Here is a 22,471-nt window from a genome sequence, read left to right on the forward strand (position 1 = left end):
CTAAGCACAACAATTTGCTTAGCATGACATTTCTTCCTTGATAAAAACAGGATTACCAACCAAATTTCCATGTGTTGCATATTGCTTTTTACTGGTATTCAGCTGTTGTTTGCTTATCCTGAAAATCACGTGGAAATTTGGTTGGTAATCCTGTTTTTATCAAGGAAGAAATGTCATGCTAAGCAAATTGTTGTGCTTAGCAGCTCTATGAAATTGGGCCCTGGTAACAATATTTGGGGATCAACCACACCAAGCCTGTGGGCTTTTTCTCTGCAGCATTTAATTTTATCACAGTTGGTGTTTTCTACAGACTTCCATGGCAGTAAACTGCAAGACCACTGTGCTGGGCTTCCCATCTCCCATCATCATGTACTTATAAAAGTAGTATACAGGATTGGTAAGGATAAAAAACATCACAGTTTAATTTTAGTCTGAAAGCTCACTGAAAAAAAAGTTCATATTAGAAAAAAACAAATTCTGTGAAATACTTTCCTCTGACATGAAGTCATATTCAAGAAAATGTTATCATAAAACCAAACAAAGATGCAACAGTTACAACCAAAATAAGGAACAATGTATTTACAAGACGAAAATTGTGCATGGTTTTTCATCTTTTTCTCCTGACTCACACAACGGAATAAGCCCAAATTGTCACAGGTTTGCTATTTCACATATAAGGTTTATCACACAAAACATGAACTGTTTTCCTAAATGATTTTGTCAGCTCTACCAATCCTGTAGAATACCTTGAAATCTTTCAACTGATGATAAAAAGCATGTTACATGTACACGTACATCAGCTTAGTGGGTACTACCTGTTGGACTGTGAATCAGTTCTGTGAAGAAAACAAAATTATCCAAAAATGAAATCAATATATTCTAATTCTACCAGTGGACATGGTGGAGGGAGTTGCCCTGGAATGGCCTCAAACATGTCCAAGTCACTCCTTTTGAATTTAATTGAATTGAATGATGATGATAACGACATGGTATATCAAACTCATAGTTAATTTATTAAGTCTAAAAACTGCATTCAATTTAAAAACCTTTTCAACGTCACAACTAAAAATGTACAATTGAATACTTACGAATACCAAAGCCTGGGAAACGCCGCTCTTTCTTCTTCACTGTACTCCGGCAAAGATTTAGGGACGACTCTCGGTGGTTTTATCTGCTCACATATATTTACTCGAATATCATCAGGAATTTCCTACGAGGTAAAAGAAATTCATTTTAGCATCATTTGCACTGATATATTTTTGTGTGACTAGGGGTGGATTTCTTTATTGAGAACGAGTTACTCGTCCTAACTAAGGACTAACCTTAATTTTTAATATCTCCTAGGACTAGTCCTAAGTCAGGACTAGTCCTAAAGTTTTTTTGTGAAAAACGACCCCCAGGGCTGGTTGGTTTGTACATATACTAGGCCTGGATTACAGTTAAACAAACAAAAAACTTGCCCTCTCTAAGATAAAAAGTGTAGGCCTATATGGAGATATATGGAGTTATATGGAGACCACAGAAGCCACCGCCTCTGTTGCCCTGATCTTGGCCATGGTGCCCCTTCAACAGCTTTCCACGAGTTCAAACAATTTTCAATGGAAGCGCCATTTGCAAAAAGATAAAAGTCTTGCCCATTCTAAAATATAAATCATAGGCCTACAATTAAATGGAGATCAAAAGTTTTCAATAGATTTTTCCTTGGGGAAGTGCCCTTTTCAAAATGAAAACAGTCTTGCCCTCTCAAAGATGAACGTACATGAGACTAGCCATTATAAAAAGTGAACTCAATTGAGTGAATTTAAGTAAAATGTACATATAATACCTAAAATATATATTGACTTGATAATAATCCCTTATTATAATTTGTCATTACAGTAAATTGAGTGCATGTATTTATTTAATTATTTATTTATTCATTTTAATTGCGCTCATTCCATAAAATGTACACAAGCGCATAACAAAATAATTATAAAAATATTAAAAATTTTACGACAGGAAAATAAACAGCAGTCCAAACAAATGAAATACTTCTATGTACATACTTCTACGAAAAAATTTCACAATTACACAAAGTAAAACATTCATGCAACTTGGAAATTAAATAATGATTCAAACATGAAAACAATTCACACACAATATTGAAGGAATGTTTATATTTATAAGTGGAAAAACAATTATATGGGAAACATAATGCATAGCAGGTAAAATCTATCTAGGAAATATAAAAAAATAAAACATGATTAAAATTCACACACAATTGTAAAAAAAAAAAATTCAATCATCTGGAAATAAAATGCAATTAATTATAACAGTCAAACAAATCTGGGAAAGATGAAATAAAACATTAATAAAATTCACACTTAATTGTACAAAACTTTCATCATGGAATAAACAAAACATCTGGAAATATAATGCATAAATTATAGCACAAATAACATCTTGGAAATATCAAATGATACATGAACAAAAATTCACACACAATTGTACAAAATATTCATCATGGAATATAACAAAATATATATAGTTGAGCAATGATAATACAAAAGCTATATAATGGCAAAGTCACTGGGGAACCAAATTGTGACTGTGAGGTACTCAATAAACAAGGGTATCACTTTAGTTGAGATGTGATCTGCAGCAACTGAAAGACCTGCTCTACCTGTCACGCTTTTAACTAAAAATTTATGAATTAAGTTCGACAAAGAGTGACTCTCATTGATTTGTTTTGATTGCAGCACTTTTGCCGTTCGAAATCCATTTTTAGGTTGAAACGGCAAAAGTGTGACGTTTCGCGCAGGCCTAAGGCATGCTCCCTTCACATAAGACAGACTCAAGTGATCACCAGAAGCCCATATGAAATGCATTGAGCTGGTTTCTCTTTAAGGATTTATGTACCAGATAAACAAGTTAATGAAAAAAAAATTCAAAGGTTGTGGGTTCGAATCCCACTCGAGAAATGATTGCCTAAGAAATACTTACATCATCAGCAAACAGGTGAAGTCTTTGCATTATGTGACGTCGTCTCAAGTCCTTGGGAAGCATCCCATAGATGGCTTTCTTCACAATCTGTTTAGTAATAAATTGAGTTTGATGTAAAAAAAGTGATTCATGCGATGAAGCAAAATGAGTTCTACTCGGGTAAATTTTATTTTTTCATTTGAAAAGAGCATAAGACAACACATGGGACCTCTGGCTTTACGTCCCATCCGAAGGACGCAGCAATATTATGATTAAGTGTCTTGCTTAAAAGGACACAGGTGTCACAACTAGGACTCAAATCAACATTTTGCTGCTTAGAAACACCACAGCTTGAGTCTGGTGCTCTTATTCACTGGGCAAGTGAAATGCGTTTTGTTAAAATACTCACTTAAATCGGCACTAGCCATCTGTGCAAGAACGTTAAAATAAACGTGAAGTATTTTTCAAGGATTTTTCAATTGTTGCAATTAACTGAGGACAGTAGTGCCACAGAGGGTCAATATATTGAACAGCAACCTAAAGATGAAATAAGGTATAACTTGAGTTTATGTTTGAACTGATGAACAGGGCCCAATTTCATGGCTCTGCTTACCGCCGAATTCTGCGCTTACGGTCACGATTCCCCGCTTACGTGCAAGCGCCAAATTTCTGCGCTAGCCTTGTAAGCGTAGAATGCATAGTAAGGCGGAGTACGCATGCGCAGAAGCCAAAATTCACTGCTAACCCTTCAAATACCCTTGCCGTGAGCACAGAATTCCGTGCTTCCGTAAGCAGAGCCATGAAATTGGGCCCTGATGAGTTGCAAAAGACAAATAATATTGATAGCCAGCGAGTTTCAGCATCTGGGTCCAGCTACTGTGAGAAGGCCTTATGTTTTTTTTATATAGTAAAACTCAAAGCAGAGGTCACTTCTGTTGTTTTAACGCTAATACAAAGTGTGGACCTGAGACCAAAAGAGATCCACATGATGATGGGACTTCAAACACTGTGTGGACTTACACACGTCCTCACAGTGTTGAAGAATAGGATTCTCCTTAAAAGGAAATATCCACAAAGTGACTGCAAGACAGAGATGTATGGGCATGCTGAGATATAATGAGTCTGTTAATGTATTTTTGGTATGTGTTCGAAAAAGCTTTGTACACATTCATAGACAATCAGCCCATTCTGTTTATACCTACCACAGTGGGATCCTTTTCGTGCATACGGAACGCAGGAGTCTCACTGTAACCACCAGGATACCTGAAAAATATACCAACAAATCTGAGTCATCGTGAACTACATAGAAAATGTGACTTTCAAGCTCATTATGACTCTTATAAAAGCTTTTTACCCTCTTCGTCGGCATTGCTACAAATAAGACAGCAAAATGCTCCTACATGTATACTCACATGTATATCCAAGGCACCAATGTTCAAAAGGCCCTAAGCACCAGTGTTCAATAAGCCAAACGTGTAGGCCCTGGGCACCAGTGTCCAATTGGCCCTAGGCATCAGTGTCCCAAAGGGCCTTTTAAGTTCCAGTGTTATGTAGGCCCTAGGTAAAATGCACCAATGTCTGGGGGCCCCTAGACATGTAGGTACCAATAATCCAGAGTCTAAAGGAACCAGTGTTCAATAGGCACCAGTGTTCCGTAGGCCCAATGCACCAGTGTCCTGGAGGCCCCTAGACATAGGTACCAATAATCCAGAGTCTAAAGGAACCAGTGTTCAATAGGCACCAGTGTTCTGTAGGCCCAATGCACCAGTGTCCTGGAGGCCCCTAGACATGTAGGTACCAATAATCCCGAGTCTAAAGGAACCAGTGTTCAATAGGCACCAGTGTTCCTTAGGCCCAATGCACCAGTGTCCTGGAGGCCCTGTAGGTACGTGTGTTGCGTTCCGTAGGTCCTAGGTACCAGTGTTCAGTAGGCACTAGGAAGACAGTGCTCCCAAGGCACTAGAGTTCCAACAGGCCCCAGGTACGAGTGCTCCCTAGGTACCAGTGCTATGCAGACCCTAGGAACTACGTGTAGTGCCCAATAGACTATACCAATGTTCCTGTGGATACAAGTTCTCCAAAGGCCCAAGGCAGCTCATTAAGTTTGCCCTTTTGTAAGTTCTTTCACCTGGTTAAGTGGACAGAGAATAACCACAGCCGGCCACAATTTAAGAGATTCTTAAAGGCAGTGGACACTACGTGTATTGGTACTTACTCAAAAATATTATTAGCATAATACCTTTCTTGGTGACGAGTAATAGGGAGAGGTTGATGGTATAAAATATTGTGAGAAACGGCACCCTCTGAAGTGCCATAGTTTTCGAGAAAGAAGTAATTTTCCACGAATTTGATTTCGAGACCTCAAATTTAGAACTTGAGGTCTCGAAATCAACCATATAAACGCACACACCTTCGTGTGACAGAAATCAACCATATAAACGCACACACCTTCGTGTGACAAGGGCGTTTTTTTCTTTCATTCATATCTCGCAAGTTCGATGACCGAATTTACACAGGTTTGTTATTTTATGCATATTTTGAGATACACTAACTGTGAAGGCTGGTCTTTGACAATTAAAATGAACCACACAATTTTAAGTAATTGCTCTACTAGTCTTCTCACCCCGTGTGGTGCTTATATATTTTGGTTCTCCACTTGTCACCACTCAAAGCAATGTGTCTTGTGTTGATAACGACGACGTGGTCTCCAAGATCACCTGCAAGCACCGAAGGAGAGAAGCTCAATGAAACAATGGTAAAATATAATCTAGATTTGACGCTATTGATGGTATTTAAAATCTCAGACGCAATTCAGAATGAACAAAATTCGAGATCAAAAATTAGATGTCTGAGTGTCAGGGTCAGGGGTCTTGGGTTCAAATCCCAATGAGAACTGATTATGAAAACTTTTATTTTTCGTTCATCCCGAGAACATATTTCCCAGTGACTGTCTCAGTTTTTAACTTTTAATTCATGGCAGGCTTCAAACTTTTTTTGAACATGTTGAACAGTAGGTGATTGCCTGGGCAAGGCCACTTTCAGTTTGCAAAGGGAACTTATGTTGTAAAATCTTGCCAATGGGAAATTTTTGAAGGGCACCAAGGCCAAGACCAGGGGCAAATGAGGTCATTGCCTCTGTGGCCTGGGCCCAATTCATAGACCTGATTAAGCACAAAAGTTTGCTTACGCAACAAAATCCTTGCTTAGTAAAATCAGATTACCGGCCAAGACTCCACTCAATTGTTATGCCAATTAAACAACAGCTAAATACCAGTCACAAGCAATGTATATGGCATGAAATTTTTGCCAGTAACATGTGGAAAATAAACGAGCTATTTTCATGCTTAAGCAAATTTTTTGCTTAGCTTAAGGCTCTATGAAATTGGCCCCTGCATGTAATTATACTGGCCTGGCAATGAGGAATCTGTGATTTCATAAGGCTTGCTGTTTATAAATTATTATTGTAAAACTGACACTGTTAAAATCAAACTTGCGATGTCTGAGTGATTAACTGACTCACTTAAAGGATGGTAGACAGGTTTGTGCGCTCCTTGTAAGATAGGCAGCATACGTAAAGCAAGACGTCCTGGTGGCTGCTTGTAAGCATCTAGCAGGTACCACATCCGAGCAAACACTGCCCATTGCTGCAACAAATTCAAAACACAGATGATCTTTCAATATAAAGGGAACTCGGCAAACTCCCACAAGGCCAGGAGGTATAAACACCAAGCTGGCAACAGCCAATCTAATAATTATTAGCCTCAAACCTTTCTTGGTAATGAGTAATAGGGAGCTGTTGATAGTATAAAACATTGTGAGAAACGGCTCCATCTGAAGTAACGTAATATTCGAGAAGGAAGTAATTTTACACAAATTTGATTTCGAGACCTCAGATTTAGAGTTCGAGGTCTCAAAATCGTGTGACAATGGGGTGTTTTTTCTATCATTGTTATCTCGCAACTTCGACAACCAATTAAGCCCAAATTTTCACAGGTTTGTTATTTTATGCATATGTTGAGACACACCAAGTGAGAAGACTGGTCTTTGGCAATTACCAATAGTGTCCACTGTCTTTGAAGGATTTGGGTACCTTTTCAAAATGTCCATAGATTTACATTAAACTTACAGGGTTTGAAGATAATGATAGTGGAAAGCTTCCCTTCAAATATTACTTAATGAGGTGCTGTAGTTTTTGAGAAATTAGTAAAATAATGTCATGAAAATATGTTTTTAAATGATAAAACAGACGAAAATTGAGACGAAAATTATTTTCATGACATTGTTTTACTAATTTCCCCAAATCTACAGCACCTCAGCACGTAATATTTTCAGGGAAGCTTTCTACTATCATTATCTTCAAACTGTGTAAGTTTAGTGTAAATCTGTGGAAATTGTGTTTTTTTTGTCCTACAAAAGTTACATAGACCCTTTAATTTAAAGATTCTGAAATACTACTTTTGGTTTGAGTAACCCTGACACCCATGTGTGTGTTACAAAATGTCAATGAATATGATTTTGTATAGTATTTTAAAAGTTTGAATGGTAAAACCGAGAATAACAAAGAGGAAATCAGCTGATCCTGAGAAAACTTGCATGCCTGTGCTAATACTATACTTATTCATATTATAACACGTTATAATTAATACACGTCGATCGGTGTAAACAGTTTAACACACATCGTTGGTAATGGTAGTGCCTGCCTAAAGTGGTACGTAAGTAAGGGTGAAAAAAAACAAAATTAATATTTTTTGTAAAATGTAATCCCTGATGCAAATGCAATTGATTCTGAATTATGAATTCAGTTCTATTTTATGATTATGGATTGCACAAAAGAAATTGTGATTAATATACTACTAGTAATACTACCTAGCTCATGTAGCTAGGACTAGAGGCACAGCAGAGAGGTGAGAGGCCGAGGGGCAGAGTAACAAATAACAGTGGAAAAGTTTCCGTATGGCGCCACCACTTTTTCATTCGATATGAAATAATATAGTATCTTATTTACCTCAATGATATATCCCTTTTTGTAAAAATGAGTGAACAAGTGGTGGCGCCGTACGGAAAGTTATCCATAACATTAACAGTTATCAACATAACTACACCTTATTACCTACGCATGCTATGTACAGTATTGACACCGAGACAGTACAAAAATAAATTACCCAGTCAGCAGTCAGCATGGTCAGTTTCCCTTGTGGTTTAATTATATATTTACAAACGAACAAAATATTACGAGGGCAAGTCCGCGAGTCTGACCAGGAAGAAAACAAAATAAGTGTATCTTACCTGTGATATTTTACTGGACATTCTGTGCGGAGTTTAGAGGCAAATTGCCATTCTTGAACCGACTTTCTTCGACACATGCACTAGGAAAGGGCGCCACCACTTTTATTTCATATAAATAAACTCCATTCGTTTGGGAGAGATACTGACCTTGCTAGTCTTTTCTCGAGGCCTGTCTTTGTATCGTCGCCTGTTTTGGTGGTTTGTTTTTTTGCGAATTCCTCATGATTTCCATTTCTCTTGCAGGAAAGTTTGAAAATTAATATTAAATAGAAAGTGAATAGGCCCCAACACATTGTCTGCTCAGTTTTCAGAGTTTGATTTCCGTATAAAGTATAGATTTACGATCTTTTCAGTAACTCTAAAAAAGAAAGAAAGAAAAAAAGGTAAGAGTTTTCTTCCTCCATGCATGGTGAATGCAAACGTTCAATTCAATTCAATTCAATTCAATTCAATTCAATTCAATTCAATTCAATTCACTTTATTTGATAGTGGGAAGCTTGACGGGTACAATGAGTATGGATGGACTGATTATGGGTGAAAATGGAAGCAAGGCAGGAGGGTAAACAGTTGTGAGCCAGTTGAAACATGAATGTACCCAGATGAAAAGAATAGATGTCATTCAATTTCAGAGACCGGTACTTGGTGAATAGGGGATCAGTGCGAGCAAGATAAGACGAATTGCTAACAACACGAATGGTTCTTTTTTTGTAAAAGGAACAGTCTATTTAACACAGAATGAGCCACATTACCCCAAGCTAAAATACCATAATTAATGTGAGATAAGACAAGGGTGTTATACAAGGTTATTAAAATATACTCAGGGAGATAAAACTTAAGTATATTGATGACACCAACATTTCTAGAAATAGCTTTACACAGAGAGTCAACATGTGGTTTCCAGGAAAGCTTGTGATCTATGTGCAAGCCAAGAAATTTAGTACAGTCAACTTGATTAATCTTAATACCATCAATATAAATATCTCTAGGTAAAACATTAGACACATTACTAAAAAGCATACAGTTGTTTTTTTGATGTTTATAGACAGTTTGTTAGATTTGATCCAATTACTTACAATAGCAAGTTCAGAGTTAACTGTAGCAATAAGAGTGTCTAAGTGAGAATGACTACAAAATAAATTAGAGTCATCAGCAAATAGGATGAAGGAGAATTGAGCGGGTGGTGGATGAGTGCCCCCCCCCCCCCCCACAGTGACATACTGCTTTCTGTTGGAAAGGTAGCTTGTAAACCACTCTAGGGATCTTCCTCGAATACCGTAATGATTGAGTTTTTGAAGCAAAATGCTATGGTCAAGAGTGTCGCAGGCTTTCGAAAAATCGAGGAAAATCCCTAGAGTGTGTTCAGAATTGTCAATTGACGGAAAGAAGTAGAGCAACGAGTAACGTTTCGAATCAAGACTAACATTCAGAAGTTATCAGTGACCTCCCTGTATTGCATGGACACTAGCAAAGTTGGACTGAGTTAGTGTTGTTGCATTCATGCTCTATCTACACGCACGCTACGACTGCTGACTCGGCTGTGGCGCTTGTTTGGGGAGAGTAGAGGAGGAGGATTTTGCGGTCAGATCGACCGGCTGCATCTCTCATATTTGACCATCACGTTTGGTGGACCGCCTACCCATCTCTGGCAAGAGGTCATCTTGTGCGAAACTGTTCCTGCAAATAATTTGTACGTATTTTTTAAGCCATTCGCTACGTTTATCACTATTTTTTATAAGTATCAGTGTCATTCAATCAGAAATAAAATGTTGATTATTGAATTTGTAATTGTTGTATTTATTTTTATGAATTGTATTTCTTTGTAATGTTTCTTCTGAATCTGAACATGCTTAATTAAAACTTTAAATTTATGGCTAAATAAAGCATGGATTAATAATAATACACAGTTCTTATGTACCGCTTTATATCACAGGGGCGTTGAAGAAAAGAGACCTATTCTTTTAATAATTGAATAAAGCACCCTGTGTCAGACCTTCGTTTATAGAAATAGAAGGAGCTCTTTTAATCGCTCTCCTGAGAATACTCAGGAGCTCATTTTGAGCTCCTAAAAAATCACTCTTCTTAGATTGTCCAGGAGCTCAATTTGTTTGACTAGCATACTCAGTTTATGATTTCTAAAATGGTCAGGTCGGATCGGATGTACACAAATAAAATTTACAGACAAAATAAAATAAAACAACTCCGATCCCACTCCCGTGTGACAAAATACAGCACGATTTTAAGGTTTTATGTTTCCTTTTGGAAAAGTTTCCGTATGGCGCCACCACTTTTTCATTCGATATGAAATAATATAGTATCTAATTAACCTCAATGAGATAGGCCTATCCCTTTTTGTAATAAAGGGTGTAAAAGTGGTGGCGCCATACGGAAAGTTATCTTTCCTTTTTTCTTAAATGTTTTCACATTTTTGATATATAGCATTAGAAAATACACATTTCATTTTCTTACGAGAAAATACGTCGTTGATCCATGGTTGATCTAGTAGTAGTAGTAGTGGAGTATTGCACGGACGACGCATACAGTAGCGTGTGTGTGTACGTCGTGTAGTAATAATGTACCCAGCTGCGAGTTCGTAAAGCTAGCAATCTGTTAATTGCGCTGCTCAATCTCGAGATTGCACAACAGATGTTCATTGAGCTACGTACGCCGACGGTATGCGCTTCGCCCTCGCATTTGCGCCGCCTTGAAATGCGCGGAAACTCCCACATGACACGTCGAGTCTTGTCTCAATGCGTGTATTGCTGGTTCGTGTAGATTTTACCAATAGAGGGCGTTTAATATCACGCTAGTGCATCGTTCCAAAGCGACCTCTAGCGTTCAATGTTTCTTTTATTTATTGTCGCACGCAAAGTAAGGCCGTGTCCGAAACGGCGACTTCGGCTACAGCTACGGCTAGATCGCGCGCGTCTGCCTATTCTTCAACACTGGTAGACGCGCTGATCTAGACGTAGCTGTAGCCGAAGTCGTCATTTTGGACACAGCCTAACAACGACCGGCGTGTATTCTGCTTTTGTGTTATAAATAAAATGGAGGAGCGCTGTCGATCGCACACCTGAAGACAGCCCTAGGAGCGCGGTAGGAGCGCTAGCGCGATCGCGCTCCTCAAAAACGAAGGTCTGCTGTGTGTTGTGATTAACAAGGTGCTGTGGCTCAATTATGCAGCCAATTACAACTTTATTAGGCCCTATATAGATTTAGTAGAGTAAACTTGGATTTGGAATAGAAATCAACTATGACATGTACCAATTCTACTTCCATGCATCTACATCTACATCATGTAGGCCTATGTGGGTTCTCATCAAAGCCTGTTCAGCATCTAGATGAGGTTCGTTATCAGTCTGTACACTTGATGCGTTTGCAAAAAGTGTTCGGACTGGTACCCTGCTTTGCGCAGCTGTGCTGTTCCCTGACGCATTGGCATGTTTTGTACACAAATCACGGATTGCCGCTTGCGGATTGCCGTCCTGTCATGCGTGGTGTGTCTGCTGCGACTATCTCCAACATCGTAAAGGCACTAGAAACAAAAATAGAAGAAGAAGAAGTGTTGCTCTTTTCATGACTGACTCATCATCACTGGCATGGCAAACCCTTTTCTTTTTGGGGGAGTGCCCTCCACTCCCAGTTCAAAAGCACCAAATCTACATGTACACTATATAAGCCAGGGATCAATTTCAATCAGCTGCTGCCATATACTACACTGCCAGTACATTTGGTGGCACACAGCATTTAGAACTGTATACACAGTCATGAAAGTTGATTTATGATTTATAATTAAGTGGATTTGAGTAGAGTACTTTTCCAGACTGTGGTGGGCCATACTATTTTATGTAGCATTTCACAAATGATTTTTAAGGCAACAATTTGACGAATATACCTTCAAAAATGTGTTTATTGTCAGAGTACATGTACATCTGGAAGCATGTCTAAGAACCGAGTGTCAACTTAATTTTCAAGGAACAAAGTCGTCTTTGGCCAAATGGCTAGCTGACCACTATTTGTTGAAACTTGTGCCAAAACTGAGAGTAAAACTCAAACCTTCATTTTTTATTTTCTGTTCCTTTCCAGCTGAGATCTTTGCCTGTTGATGCCCATCGTTAACATTGACTCAAACACACCACGTCTTCGCTGTCCAGTCGATGTGTGCTGGCCTTAGTGCTATTCACCATCTCACTCCTACTGTTGGCCCGCTGCTTCAGTAGCAGCAGCCATCGATTGTTTATGTGTGGGAATTCTGCATCCAGCATGGTCAATCCTGTTGTTATGCCGCCAAGGGGGCAACATACTGCATCTGTGAGTATGAGGGGGTGAAGGGGGGAGGGGGGAAGAGGATGTGATGATGAGAATGTGGTATAAAGGATGTACATCACGTGTGTCACTTATGCAAGTTTGGCAAATTATTTTGCAGTTTTTGACCTTTGGTTCCTATTTGAGAACCTTCCTGTGGAACCCAAGGTTCCCATGTATGAGAACCTTGGGTTCCAGGATTCAATGTGAATTTTGGCTTTGTGCATGTCTTGTGTGTACATATGCATGGGAACTTTGGCTTCTTAATATGATTCTTGAGTTCGGTTCCTTGTATGAGAGCCTCGAGTTCTTTGTACGAGAACCTTAGGTTCCATGTATTTAAACCTGAGGGTCCCCATGTATGGGAATGAGTTATATATGTATGAGAACCTTGGGTTCTACATGTATAAGAATCTTGGGTTCTACATATATATGTACATTTTTTAAGTACATGAGAACCTCAGGTTTCTTAGATGAGAAACTTAGGTTCCATGTACATGTATGAGAACCTAGGGTTGCATGTATGAGAACCTTGGGTTATATGAGAACCTACGGTTCCATGTATTAGAACCTTGGGTTCTATGAGAACCTTGGGTTCCATTGAGAAACTTGAGTTCCAGGTTACCTGGGAAATTTTGATTTCCATTTGTTTGTACATTATGTAAAACCCTCCAGCTTAATAAGCTATACGTGTTTACTATACAGACTGCCACCAAGTACAATACATGCTAGCATTGGATGCATTGGGTGTATTGTGTTTGTACTTTAGTCTATTTGCCAATAAACACCTTGGCTTTGTGTACAGTCTGTGGACTTGGTCTCTCCTCTGATACTTGATGGTAAGAGCCAGTAGGACAGGGAATTATTTGTACACCGATAGCAATTGGGTTTTAATGCGTGTGTAAAGCAACAAGATCATGGACTCTACTATAAAAAAAAAGGAGCCTAGCGTTTGATTGCATGCAAATAGTCTCTTGCACGTTTACACAATTTGACCCAAACGATTAAATTATAAGCTCATACACCATTACATGTATGCACCTTGTCTTTACCTTAGTGCCCTGTTTAATGTTCCAGTGAAAAAAATACTCCCTCCAATTACCACCAATGCCTGCCAGCTTACATGTAAAGGTGCCTTTTACTTCTAAAAAGGGATAAAATGTCATTCCCGTTCTATCAAAATATGCATGTCTAGGGTTCCTGGAAAGTGTGTTGATATAATTTTACTTTGACCATTTAAATTACAGTCACGCTTGTTACGTATGTAGTTTGGATTGGAATTGGTACTTGTATATAAACTAACCATTTAAATTCCTTTTAAAGGCAGTGGACACTATTGGTAATTAGTCAAAATAATTATTAGCATAAAACCTGACTTCGTAACGAGTAATGGGGAGAGGTTGATAGTATAAATCATTGTGAAAAACGGCTCCCTCTGAAGTGACATAGTTTTCGAGAAGGAACAAATCTTCCACGAATTTGATTTCGAGACCTCAAGTTTAGAATTTGAGGTCTCGAAATCAACCATCTGAAAGCACACAACTTCGTGTTACAAGGGTGTTTTTTCTTTCATAGTTATCTCGTAACTCTGACAACCAATCAAGCTCAAATTTTCACAGGTTTGTTATTTTATGCATATGTTGATATACACAAAGTGAGAAGACTGGTATTTGACAATTACCAATAGTGTCCACTGTCTTTAAACTAACAAGGAAAATAAATTTAGTTTAATGCACTCCCAAAGTAAATCTTTTACAAGTCTTCCTTGAGGATTTCTTTCCCCCCCCCCCCCCCCCCCCCCCGTGAATGTACATTGTAAAACGACACACATGCGCGACAGGAAAAAAATATTCTAGGAATTGGCAAATACTATGAGCCACCGTAGAGATCTGATTCTGGGCCAAGGATGAATGATACCATTGGCAAATGACTGTAAGGTATTAACGACAATGATCAGGTTTCATCTATAAAGTAATTTAGCATGGTCAGTCATAGTCCTACTGTTAGATGGTTTCACAATTAAACTCCGTTTTAAAGGCTTTATAGACTGTGCATCTGTGTACACTTCCATCCAAGGTTAATTTAAAACCTATGGTACCGGGCAAGTGTGAGGAATGGATTTTTGAATGGTTTCTAATGGTCGATCAGAAGGAGGGGTTTCTAAAAACACGACAGTTCCAAATGACTGCAAGGTGCAGTACTAACAACAAAAAATCAGGTTTCATCTAAAGTAAGTCAGTGTAAATATCTCTATTATTTGGTTTCACAATCAAACACCATTTTACAGGCTTTACATACCTGTACATGTGTCCTATACACTGCAATCCAAGGTTTAATTTAAAACCTATGGTACTGGGGCGATTGTGAGGAATGGTTTTTTGAATGGTTTCTAATTGGTCGATCAGAAGGAGGGGTTTCTAAGTTCCAAATCCTTCATTATCCAATTACTGAAGTGAGGGATTCAGTAGACACAAACAACAAGTTCTTTTCACAGGGTCAGGCGCACACAATCTTTACTTACTCAATTTGTTGTGGGTTACTTTTACTTTCTTCAAAAGAAGAAAAAAAAAGGAGGAATTTTCTCACTTTAACATTTTAAAGACACATATCTTTGTTCGTTGTGCCAGTCAGAAACCATTCAGTCTCTGCAGTGGAAGCCAGGGATCACACCCTTGAAGTTAAAATTTACCCACTAAGTTTCCCATTTCTTATCAAATATTAGCTAAAATAGTTGAGTACACAATACACAAAGAGTCTACTCTCCACACACAAGAAAGAGACATAATTTGCAAATTATTTAGAAAAATCCGCCTTTAACACTTGTAATGTACATGTAAGTCAAATATATAGTCTAGTCAACCTACAAAATGTAACCCAAAATATGGCTTGACCTAGACAAAAATTGCAACAGAAATGATTATTTTTGCAAGTGTCTCCTGAAACACTCTAAAACAACATATCAAAAAAGTAGAAAAAGTAAGCAGGGGAAAATATGCATAATTTGCATAAAGTTAAAAATTACTGTTTTCTCCTACTTTTTCCTGCACACCCTACATGTATATACAAAGTAAAAAAATTATTTTTTTCACATGATTTTTTTCATGGGAATGGTCACTAAATATTTTCCAAACACATTATTATGAGCAAGAACAAATCAAAGATGACGGCCATTTTCCCGCCAAAACTGTCTTATCGCCAGTTAAATCCCATGGTTTCACTATACAGGTTACAAATTTGGGGCTAAATAGGAGAAGCCCTTACTGTACTAATAATATTATTCCGTAGATAAAATGTTTCATTAAAAACGGTCCTCACAGCACAAAGGCTGAATTACAAGAATTTTACATTAAAGGGAAGGTACACGTTTGGTAATTACTAAAAACAAATATTAACTTAAAAACTGACTTGGTAATGAGCACTGGAGAGCAGTTGATAGTATAAAACATTGTGGAAAACGACTCCCTCTGAAGTAACGTAGTTGTTGAGAAAGAGGTAATTTCTCACTAGAATATTAAAAGACTTCTAGCTAGAAGTCTTTTATTCTGATATGAAAGCGCACAAATTCGTCCAACAAGGGTGTTTTTTCTTTCATCATTTTCTCGCAACTTCGATGACCAACTGAGCCCAAATTTTCACAGGCTTGTTATTTTATGCTTAATGAAGGGATACACCAGGTGAGAACACTGCTCTTTGACAATTACCAAACGTGTACAGTGCCTTTAACAAAAAAAATCAAATTAAATAGGAGGCTGAGGTAGAACACTATTAATTGAGCCACAATTTTAAATTTCAAATATTGCATATTATTTCATTATGATTTCAGACAATATTTGGGCTACATGTACGTAGTTTTGTCATTTTAATAATGAAATCGTACCATGTGTACATGTGATACTTAATAAGTTAAATGATCGCAGTGCAATGCAGTTTTTTTTTAGACGCAAGGTAAGAAATAAATTATGAAATGCTAAAGTGTGAGCACCTTTTTACAAATTACATTATCAGCAATGTCCCTCTGGCATCCTGCGTTTAAACGATGTTTAGATTATATCATAATGAGTAGAGATCAATATTTCAAGTGGTTGGGTTCGGAGTGAATGAAGAATGCTGACTGAAAGTATATTCAGGGCTTGCATTTGGGAAGGAAAAATCCACAATACCCAAGGGCCTGAACATGGAGCTCAGAATATTTACTGCAGACAAGAACAGGGCTTGATTGTAACACGGGATAGCAGGCCGGAGACCAGTGATTTTAGCCTCGGGGGGGGGGGGGGGGGCAGTTAACTCTGGACTGGACAAGTCTAGTGGTCTTGTGTTTTTAATGACTGAAAATACCTCGCTCTTTCAATCTTTCAATTAGGTTGGGATTAGTTTAAAGCTGAATAGCGCATTTAAAACATGATCATAGCTTGTTTAAATATAAATAGTTGACACAACAATGTACATGTACATGTATGTTAAACTGTGTAGAAAGTTCTCCCCCATTACTTTAGCCTATACTTGAGTACATTACAATATTCTGGTTTGTAAATTAAAATGCTGGTACAGTAAGTACTGTGAACTACAAGACCATGGGGTCGATTTCACAAAGCAATGAAATCCATCGTCAGACAAAATTATCAGTATCACCATATAGTGATTTGTATTGTGACACCACACTTTACTAAGCAACTATGATTGATTTGCAGTTACTATTAATCTTAGCCCGATGGTCGTTGTGAAATCAGCCCCTGGGGTCTTGTTGATTTCTGAATTCAGTTTGAGGATTATTTACCTTTAAAGACACTGGACACAATTGGTAATAGTCAAAGACTAGCCTTCACAGTTGGTGAATCTCAACATGCATAAATAACAAACCTGTGAAAATTTGAGCTCAATCGGTCGTCGAAGTTGCGAGATAATAATGAAAGAAAAAAACACCCTTGTCACACGAAGTTGTGTGCTTTCAGATGCTTGATTTCGAGACCTCAAATTCTAAATCTGAGGTCTCGAAATCAAGTTTGTGGAAAATTTCTTCGTTCTTGAAAACTACATTACTTCAGAGGGAGCCGTTTCTCACAATGTTTTATACTGCAGCTCCCCATTACTCGATACCAAGTAAGGTTGATAGTATAAAACATTGTGAGAAACGGCTCCCTCTGAATTAATGTAGTTTTCGAGAAAGAAGTAATTTTGCACGAATTTGATTTCGAGACCTCAAGTTTAGAATTTGAGGTCTCGAAATCAAGCATCTGAAAGCACACAACTTAGTGTGACAAGGGTGTTTTTCTTCTTTCATAGTTATCTCGCAACTCCGACTACCAATTGAGCTCAAATTTTCACAGGTTTGTTATTTTATGCATATGTTGAGATACACCAGCTGTGAAGGCTAGTCTTTGACAATTACCAATAGTGTCCACTGCATTTAAAGCACAAACATCTGTACTCCACATTTCACTGTCTATCCCAACTAATATTAGCTGTGATTTCATCCTTTGTATCGTGCCTTGCCATGCAATCACGTTTTATAGTCATGCGATACTGCACGCATTATAGAGAGAACCGTTACACCATGCGTACACTGCACTGTACGTGCTCCTAGGGCTAGATCCGACTGGAACAATTACCTTGGAGCTGGTTTCAGCGTCCTTTAGAACACGCTCACTCCGTCACGCCACTTTAACAATGCCCATCAGATTGTGTTTCTAGGGCATTTAAGACGCTCCTTGGGACTTTTCGAGACAGCTTTCTAGAGATGATCCCATTGTTTACTGAGGAAACTACAAGGGTCTCTGAAAGGCTTGACCCAGTTTGTAATTGCCGTAAATTGGGGCAGCGTTTGATCTGGCATTCGAATCCCGATTTTCAGGAAATTGTAAAAATTTTAACAATGTGGCGTATATAAAGGAACACGTTGCCTTGGATCGGTCGAGTTGGTCTATAAAAAAGCATTTGTATCCGTTTGTTATAAAATGCATATGGTGAGAAAGATGTTGTAAAAGTAAATTACAATGATCCACACAAACATGCCTCGAAATTGCACGGTTGCCCTTTTACGTGGAGTGATTTCATACATTTTGATTATAAATTATATCTCTAAAACCAACAAAATCCCACAAACTACGTAATCATTTTATTTGTTTGCATTTACATGTAAACCATAGATCCTTCTGGTTGGTAAGTTGTTTGCAACAGCTACATGTATCTCTATTTTCTCATTCGCTATTGATTAACAATTCTCAGCCCATCAAGTCGTGAAAATCGTTCATCCATTAACTCTGAGAATCGTTCGAGCGTAAACCATAATTTTTGGACTCATATGGTCAATGCAGCTTGAGTATATTGCTGAAGAACTGCTCGTAGTAAACCAAGCCACATGTACAGTGTATGCACCCTGTCCATCATAAACCATAACTTTTGGATTCGTGTGATCAAAGCAGCTTGAGTATCTTTCTGTGGAACTTGCCCATACAGGGCCCAATTTCATGGCTCTGCTTACCGCCAAATTCTGAGCTTCAATCACGATTCCCTGCTTACGTGCAAGCGCCAAACATCTGCACTACCCTTGTAAGCGTAGAATGCCTAGTAACATGGAGTTCGCATGCGCTGAAGCCATAAATTGCTGCTAACCCATGAAATACGCTTGACGTACATGTAAGCACGAAATTCCCTGCTTCTATAAAAAGTGCCGATTCTGTACAGACAGTATTAAGCAGAGCTATGAAATTGGGCCCTGGTCACATGTAAAATGTACAGGGTATGCTAGCTATAGCTCTGACATGTCTGATGTGAACAATTTTATTGCCTGCTCCATGGGGAGTTATATTAGCAGGCCATTGCATATGATCAACAGGATTTTGATAAGACGCTTTGGTTTCAAAGTAGGTAATTGCTCGCAGACCTCGGGGGTTTTCTCTCTGGTTGGCTGGCAGAAAGCGGCATCGGTATTTGATCAGCTTGATAAAATAGATTCCATATTGGATTAAAAATTTAAGGGATGTGCGCATTGACAGCGATGATTTTGCTCTCTTTTTTCTTCTAATCGTGTTAGTGGAAAGTTAACTTAGTGGTGATGAGTTGCATGTTTGAGAAATTTATGAGGTCTTCTTTTAGATTATTATTAATATTATATTATCGAAGTCTTATATAGCGCCTGTATCTACCAAACAAGGTACTCAAGGCGCTGAGTATATACAAACTTTCAGAAAGATAGGTAATTGCAGTGATGAATTTTGAGGCCCAATTATTTAGCACCTTATAAGGGTTAACAAGGTGCTACGGCGTATACAGCAACCACAGCCAATAACGCCGGGACGATCCCCTTCTCTTTTCGAAAAGTGCACTGAGTTCTTTTACATGCGTTACACAACACATGGGACCAACGGCTTTATGTCCCATCCGAAGGATGAAGCAATGGTTAGGTGTCTTGCTTATAAAGGACACAAGTATCACCGCTGGGGATTCGAACCCACACTCTGCTGATCAGAAACACCAGAGTTTGAATTCGGTGCTCTTAACCGCTCGGCCACTTCCACTTTTAGATTCAAACTTGACTTGAGACTGCGATGTTGTGTACGTGTATTCAAAGAGTCCCAAATGAAATTTTGCAATTTAGTTTTACCCTTATACACCGATGTGTGTAAAGCACCTTTAGAACTCAATATTTTCCCGAGTCCTGTCATACGCATATTAGGCCTACTGGAGTGGGATTCAAACCAACAACCTTTGCTATTCCAGAACAGATGCCAATTACCTCATGCCCGTTCGAGATTGCCCGCTACACTGTGTAATAATTTTTACCATTTAGTTCTACCCTTACACCAATGTGAGCAAAGCACCTTTAGAACTCAATATTTTCCTGAGTCCTGTCATATGAATGCCTGCGAAAAAAATCCATTACGCATTATAGGCCTACTGGAGTGGGATTTAAACCCACAACCTTTGCTATTCCAGAACAGATGCCTTACCACGTACCCATTCAAGATTGCCCGCTACACTGTAGCTATAGAGGCAGTTCGAATCCTATTTAACAGTGTTTTAGCAATTAAATAGATATTTTAAGTATGTATGCATCAGGGATAATGATTTTACCCTTGCACTGTTGCCTGTAAAGTAAAGTGAACATGTACTAGGGCTTGAGTTTGGGGAAGACCCCTGGCCCCCAAGCGTTTGCATTAATTTTACCTCGGTACTCTGCACTCTCTAAAGCTTACGTCCGTTACTTGGTGCCGTAAAACGATGAATTGTTTCGTAAGTTTTTGTGTTACAGATGAAAGAACCATACAGCTACTTTGATTGAGCTGTTTTGCTCAAACCGCACACTTGGAAAATTTCTCGAACTTTGGCTGTAATTGTTTTCCCATTACTTGATTGCAGGTTCCCTTTAGCCGGATCAATCCATCATTTTTTACTTCCATTTTCATTTAGTCGGCATGAAAACCTGATGTAAAACAAATCAAATGTCCATTTGCAGGGTACGGGAGGAAGTGATTGGGGGGGGGGGGCACACAGTGTTTCTGACATATCATACAAACCCTTTTCGTTTTAAGACTGAAATAATAGCCTCCAGATTCAAATTTACACTTAATCGTCTGCTTGTTGATTGGTTGAACCATCACAAAGGAACGTTCTCGTGTACGAGTGCAATGAACACTTTCCTGTCTCAGTGGTATTGGCGCTGAATGTGTAGGTAATTAAATTAAGCTGCCGTAACTTGTACATGTAACCCGTCCATAAAAGGAAAGGTGACATGGAAGTCAACAAATTAGATAATACCATGGCAACGAGAGTGATGCCAAGAGTGCTCGGTGACAGCGCAATATTAAGATGTTGTGCTTTGTTGGTTTGCGCTGCGCTGCGGTCCCATGACACAACTGCTCCCACTCAAGATCCAGCGCACTTGACAGCATGCTATTAAAGAGTATTATTTTTTTGCGGGAAAAGTACATAATATACTTTAAAATGTCAGCTGACTCTTAGTCCTCTACTTCACCATAAAACGATGTTATGTACAAACGGCCTGTGAAATGTATGTAGAACGCATCGATCAATTTGTTAAAAAGAAGGTACACGTTTGGAAATTACTCAAATCAATAATTAACCTAAAAACTGACTTGGTAACAAGCATTGGAGAGCTGTTGATAGTATAAAACGTTGTGGGAAACGACTCCCTCTGAAGTAAGGTAGTTTTTTGAAAAGAGGTAATTTCTCACTCAAATAATAAAAGACTTATAGCTAGAGCTCTCTTTTGTTCCTGTCGGAAAGCACACAAATTCGTCCAACAAGGGTGTTTTTTCTTTCATCATTTTCTCGCAACACAGTTGACCAATTGAGCTCAAATTTTCACAGGCTTGTTATTTTATGCTTATGATGGGATACACCAAGTGAGGACACTGGTCTTTGACAATCACCAAACGTGTCCCTTCTCTTTAAAGGCAGTGGATACTATTGGTAATTACTCAAAATAATTATAAGCATAAAACCTTTCTTGGTGACGAGTAATGGGGAGGGATTGATGGTACAAAACATTGTGAGAAACGGCTCCCTCTGAAGTGCCATAGTTTTCGAGAAAGAAGTAATTTTCCACGAATTTGATTTCGAGACCTCAAGTTTAGAACTTGAGGTCTCGAAATCAAACATCTAAACGCACAGAACTTCGTGTGACAAGGGTGTTTTTCTTTCATCATTATCTCGCAAGTTCAATGACCGATTGAGCTCAAATTTTCACAGGTTCGTTTTTTTATGCATATGTTGAGATACACCAAGTGAGAAGACTGGTCTTTGACAATTACCAATATTGTCCAGTGTCTTTAAAGGCACTGGGCACTATTGGTAATTACTCAAAACAATTTTTAGCATAAATAAAACTTACTTGTTAAACGATCAATGGAGAGCTGTTGATAATAAAAACATTGTCTGAATAACGTAGTTTTTCGAGAAAGAA

The 22,471-nt window shown here is 38.4% G+C and overlaps 2 protein-coding genes across 2 annotated transcripts in view; one reads left to right on the top strand and one right to left on the bottom strand.

Annotated features, from left to right (window-relative positions):
- Nucleotides 1–663: 663 nt before the first annotated feature.
- Nucleotides 664–8,359, bottom strand: LOC117304593 (39S ribosomal protein L13, mitochondrial-like). The gene is made up of 7 exons (XM_033789129.1): nt 8,248–8,359; nt 6,482–6,605; nt 5,585–5,678; nt 4,164–4,224; nt 2,983–3,069; nt 1,089–1,210; nt 664–836 (listed from the first exon to the last, which is right to left on the bottom strand). The coding sequence occupies exons 1-7, from the start codon at nt 8,266–8,268 to the stop codon at nt 812–814; spliced, it is 534 nt and encodes a 177-aa protein (XP_033645020.1). The 5' UTR covers nt 8,269–8,359; the 3' UTR covers nt 664–811.
- Nucleotides 8,360–9,748: 1,389 nt separating this feature from the next.
- LOC117304295 (acyl-protein thioesterase 1-like) overlaps nt 9,749–22,471 on the top strand; it is a 40,097-nt gene continuing 27,374 nt past the window's right edge. The window contains exons 1-2 of the mRNA XM_033788672.1: nt 9,749–9,934; nt 12,331–12,555. Coding sequence (XP_033644563.1) covers nt 12,484–12,555 — 72 coding nt within the window. The 5' untranslated portion in view covers nt 9,749–9,934; nt 12,331–12,483. The remainder of the gene's footprint in view (nt 9,935–12,330; nt 12,556–22,471) is intronic.

Source organism: Asterias rubens, chromosome 21, assembly GCF_902459465.1.
Source record: "Asterias rubens chromosome 21, eAstRub1.3, whole genome shotgun sequence".
NCBI lineage: Eukaryota > Metazoa > Echinodermata > Asteroidea > Forcipulatida > Asteriidae > Asterias > Asterias rubens.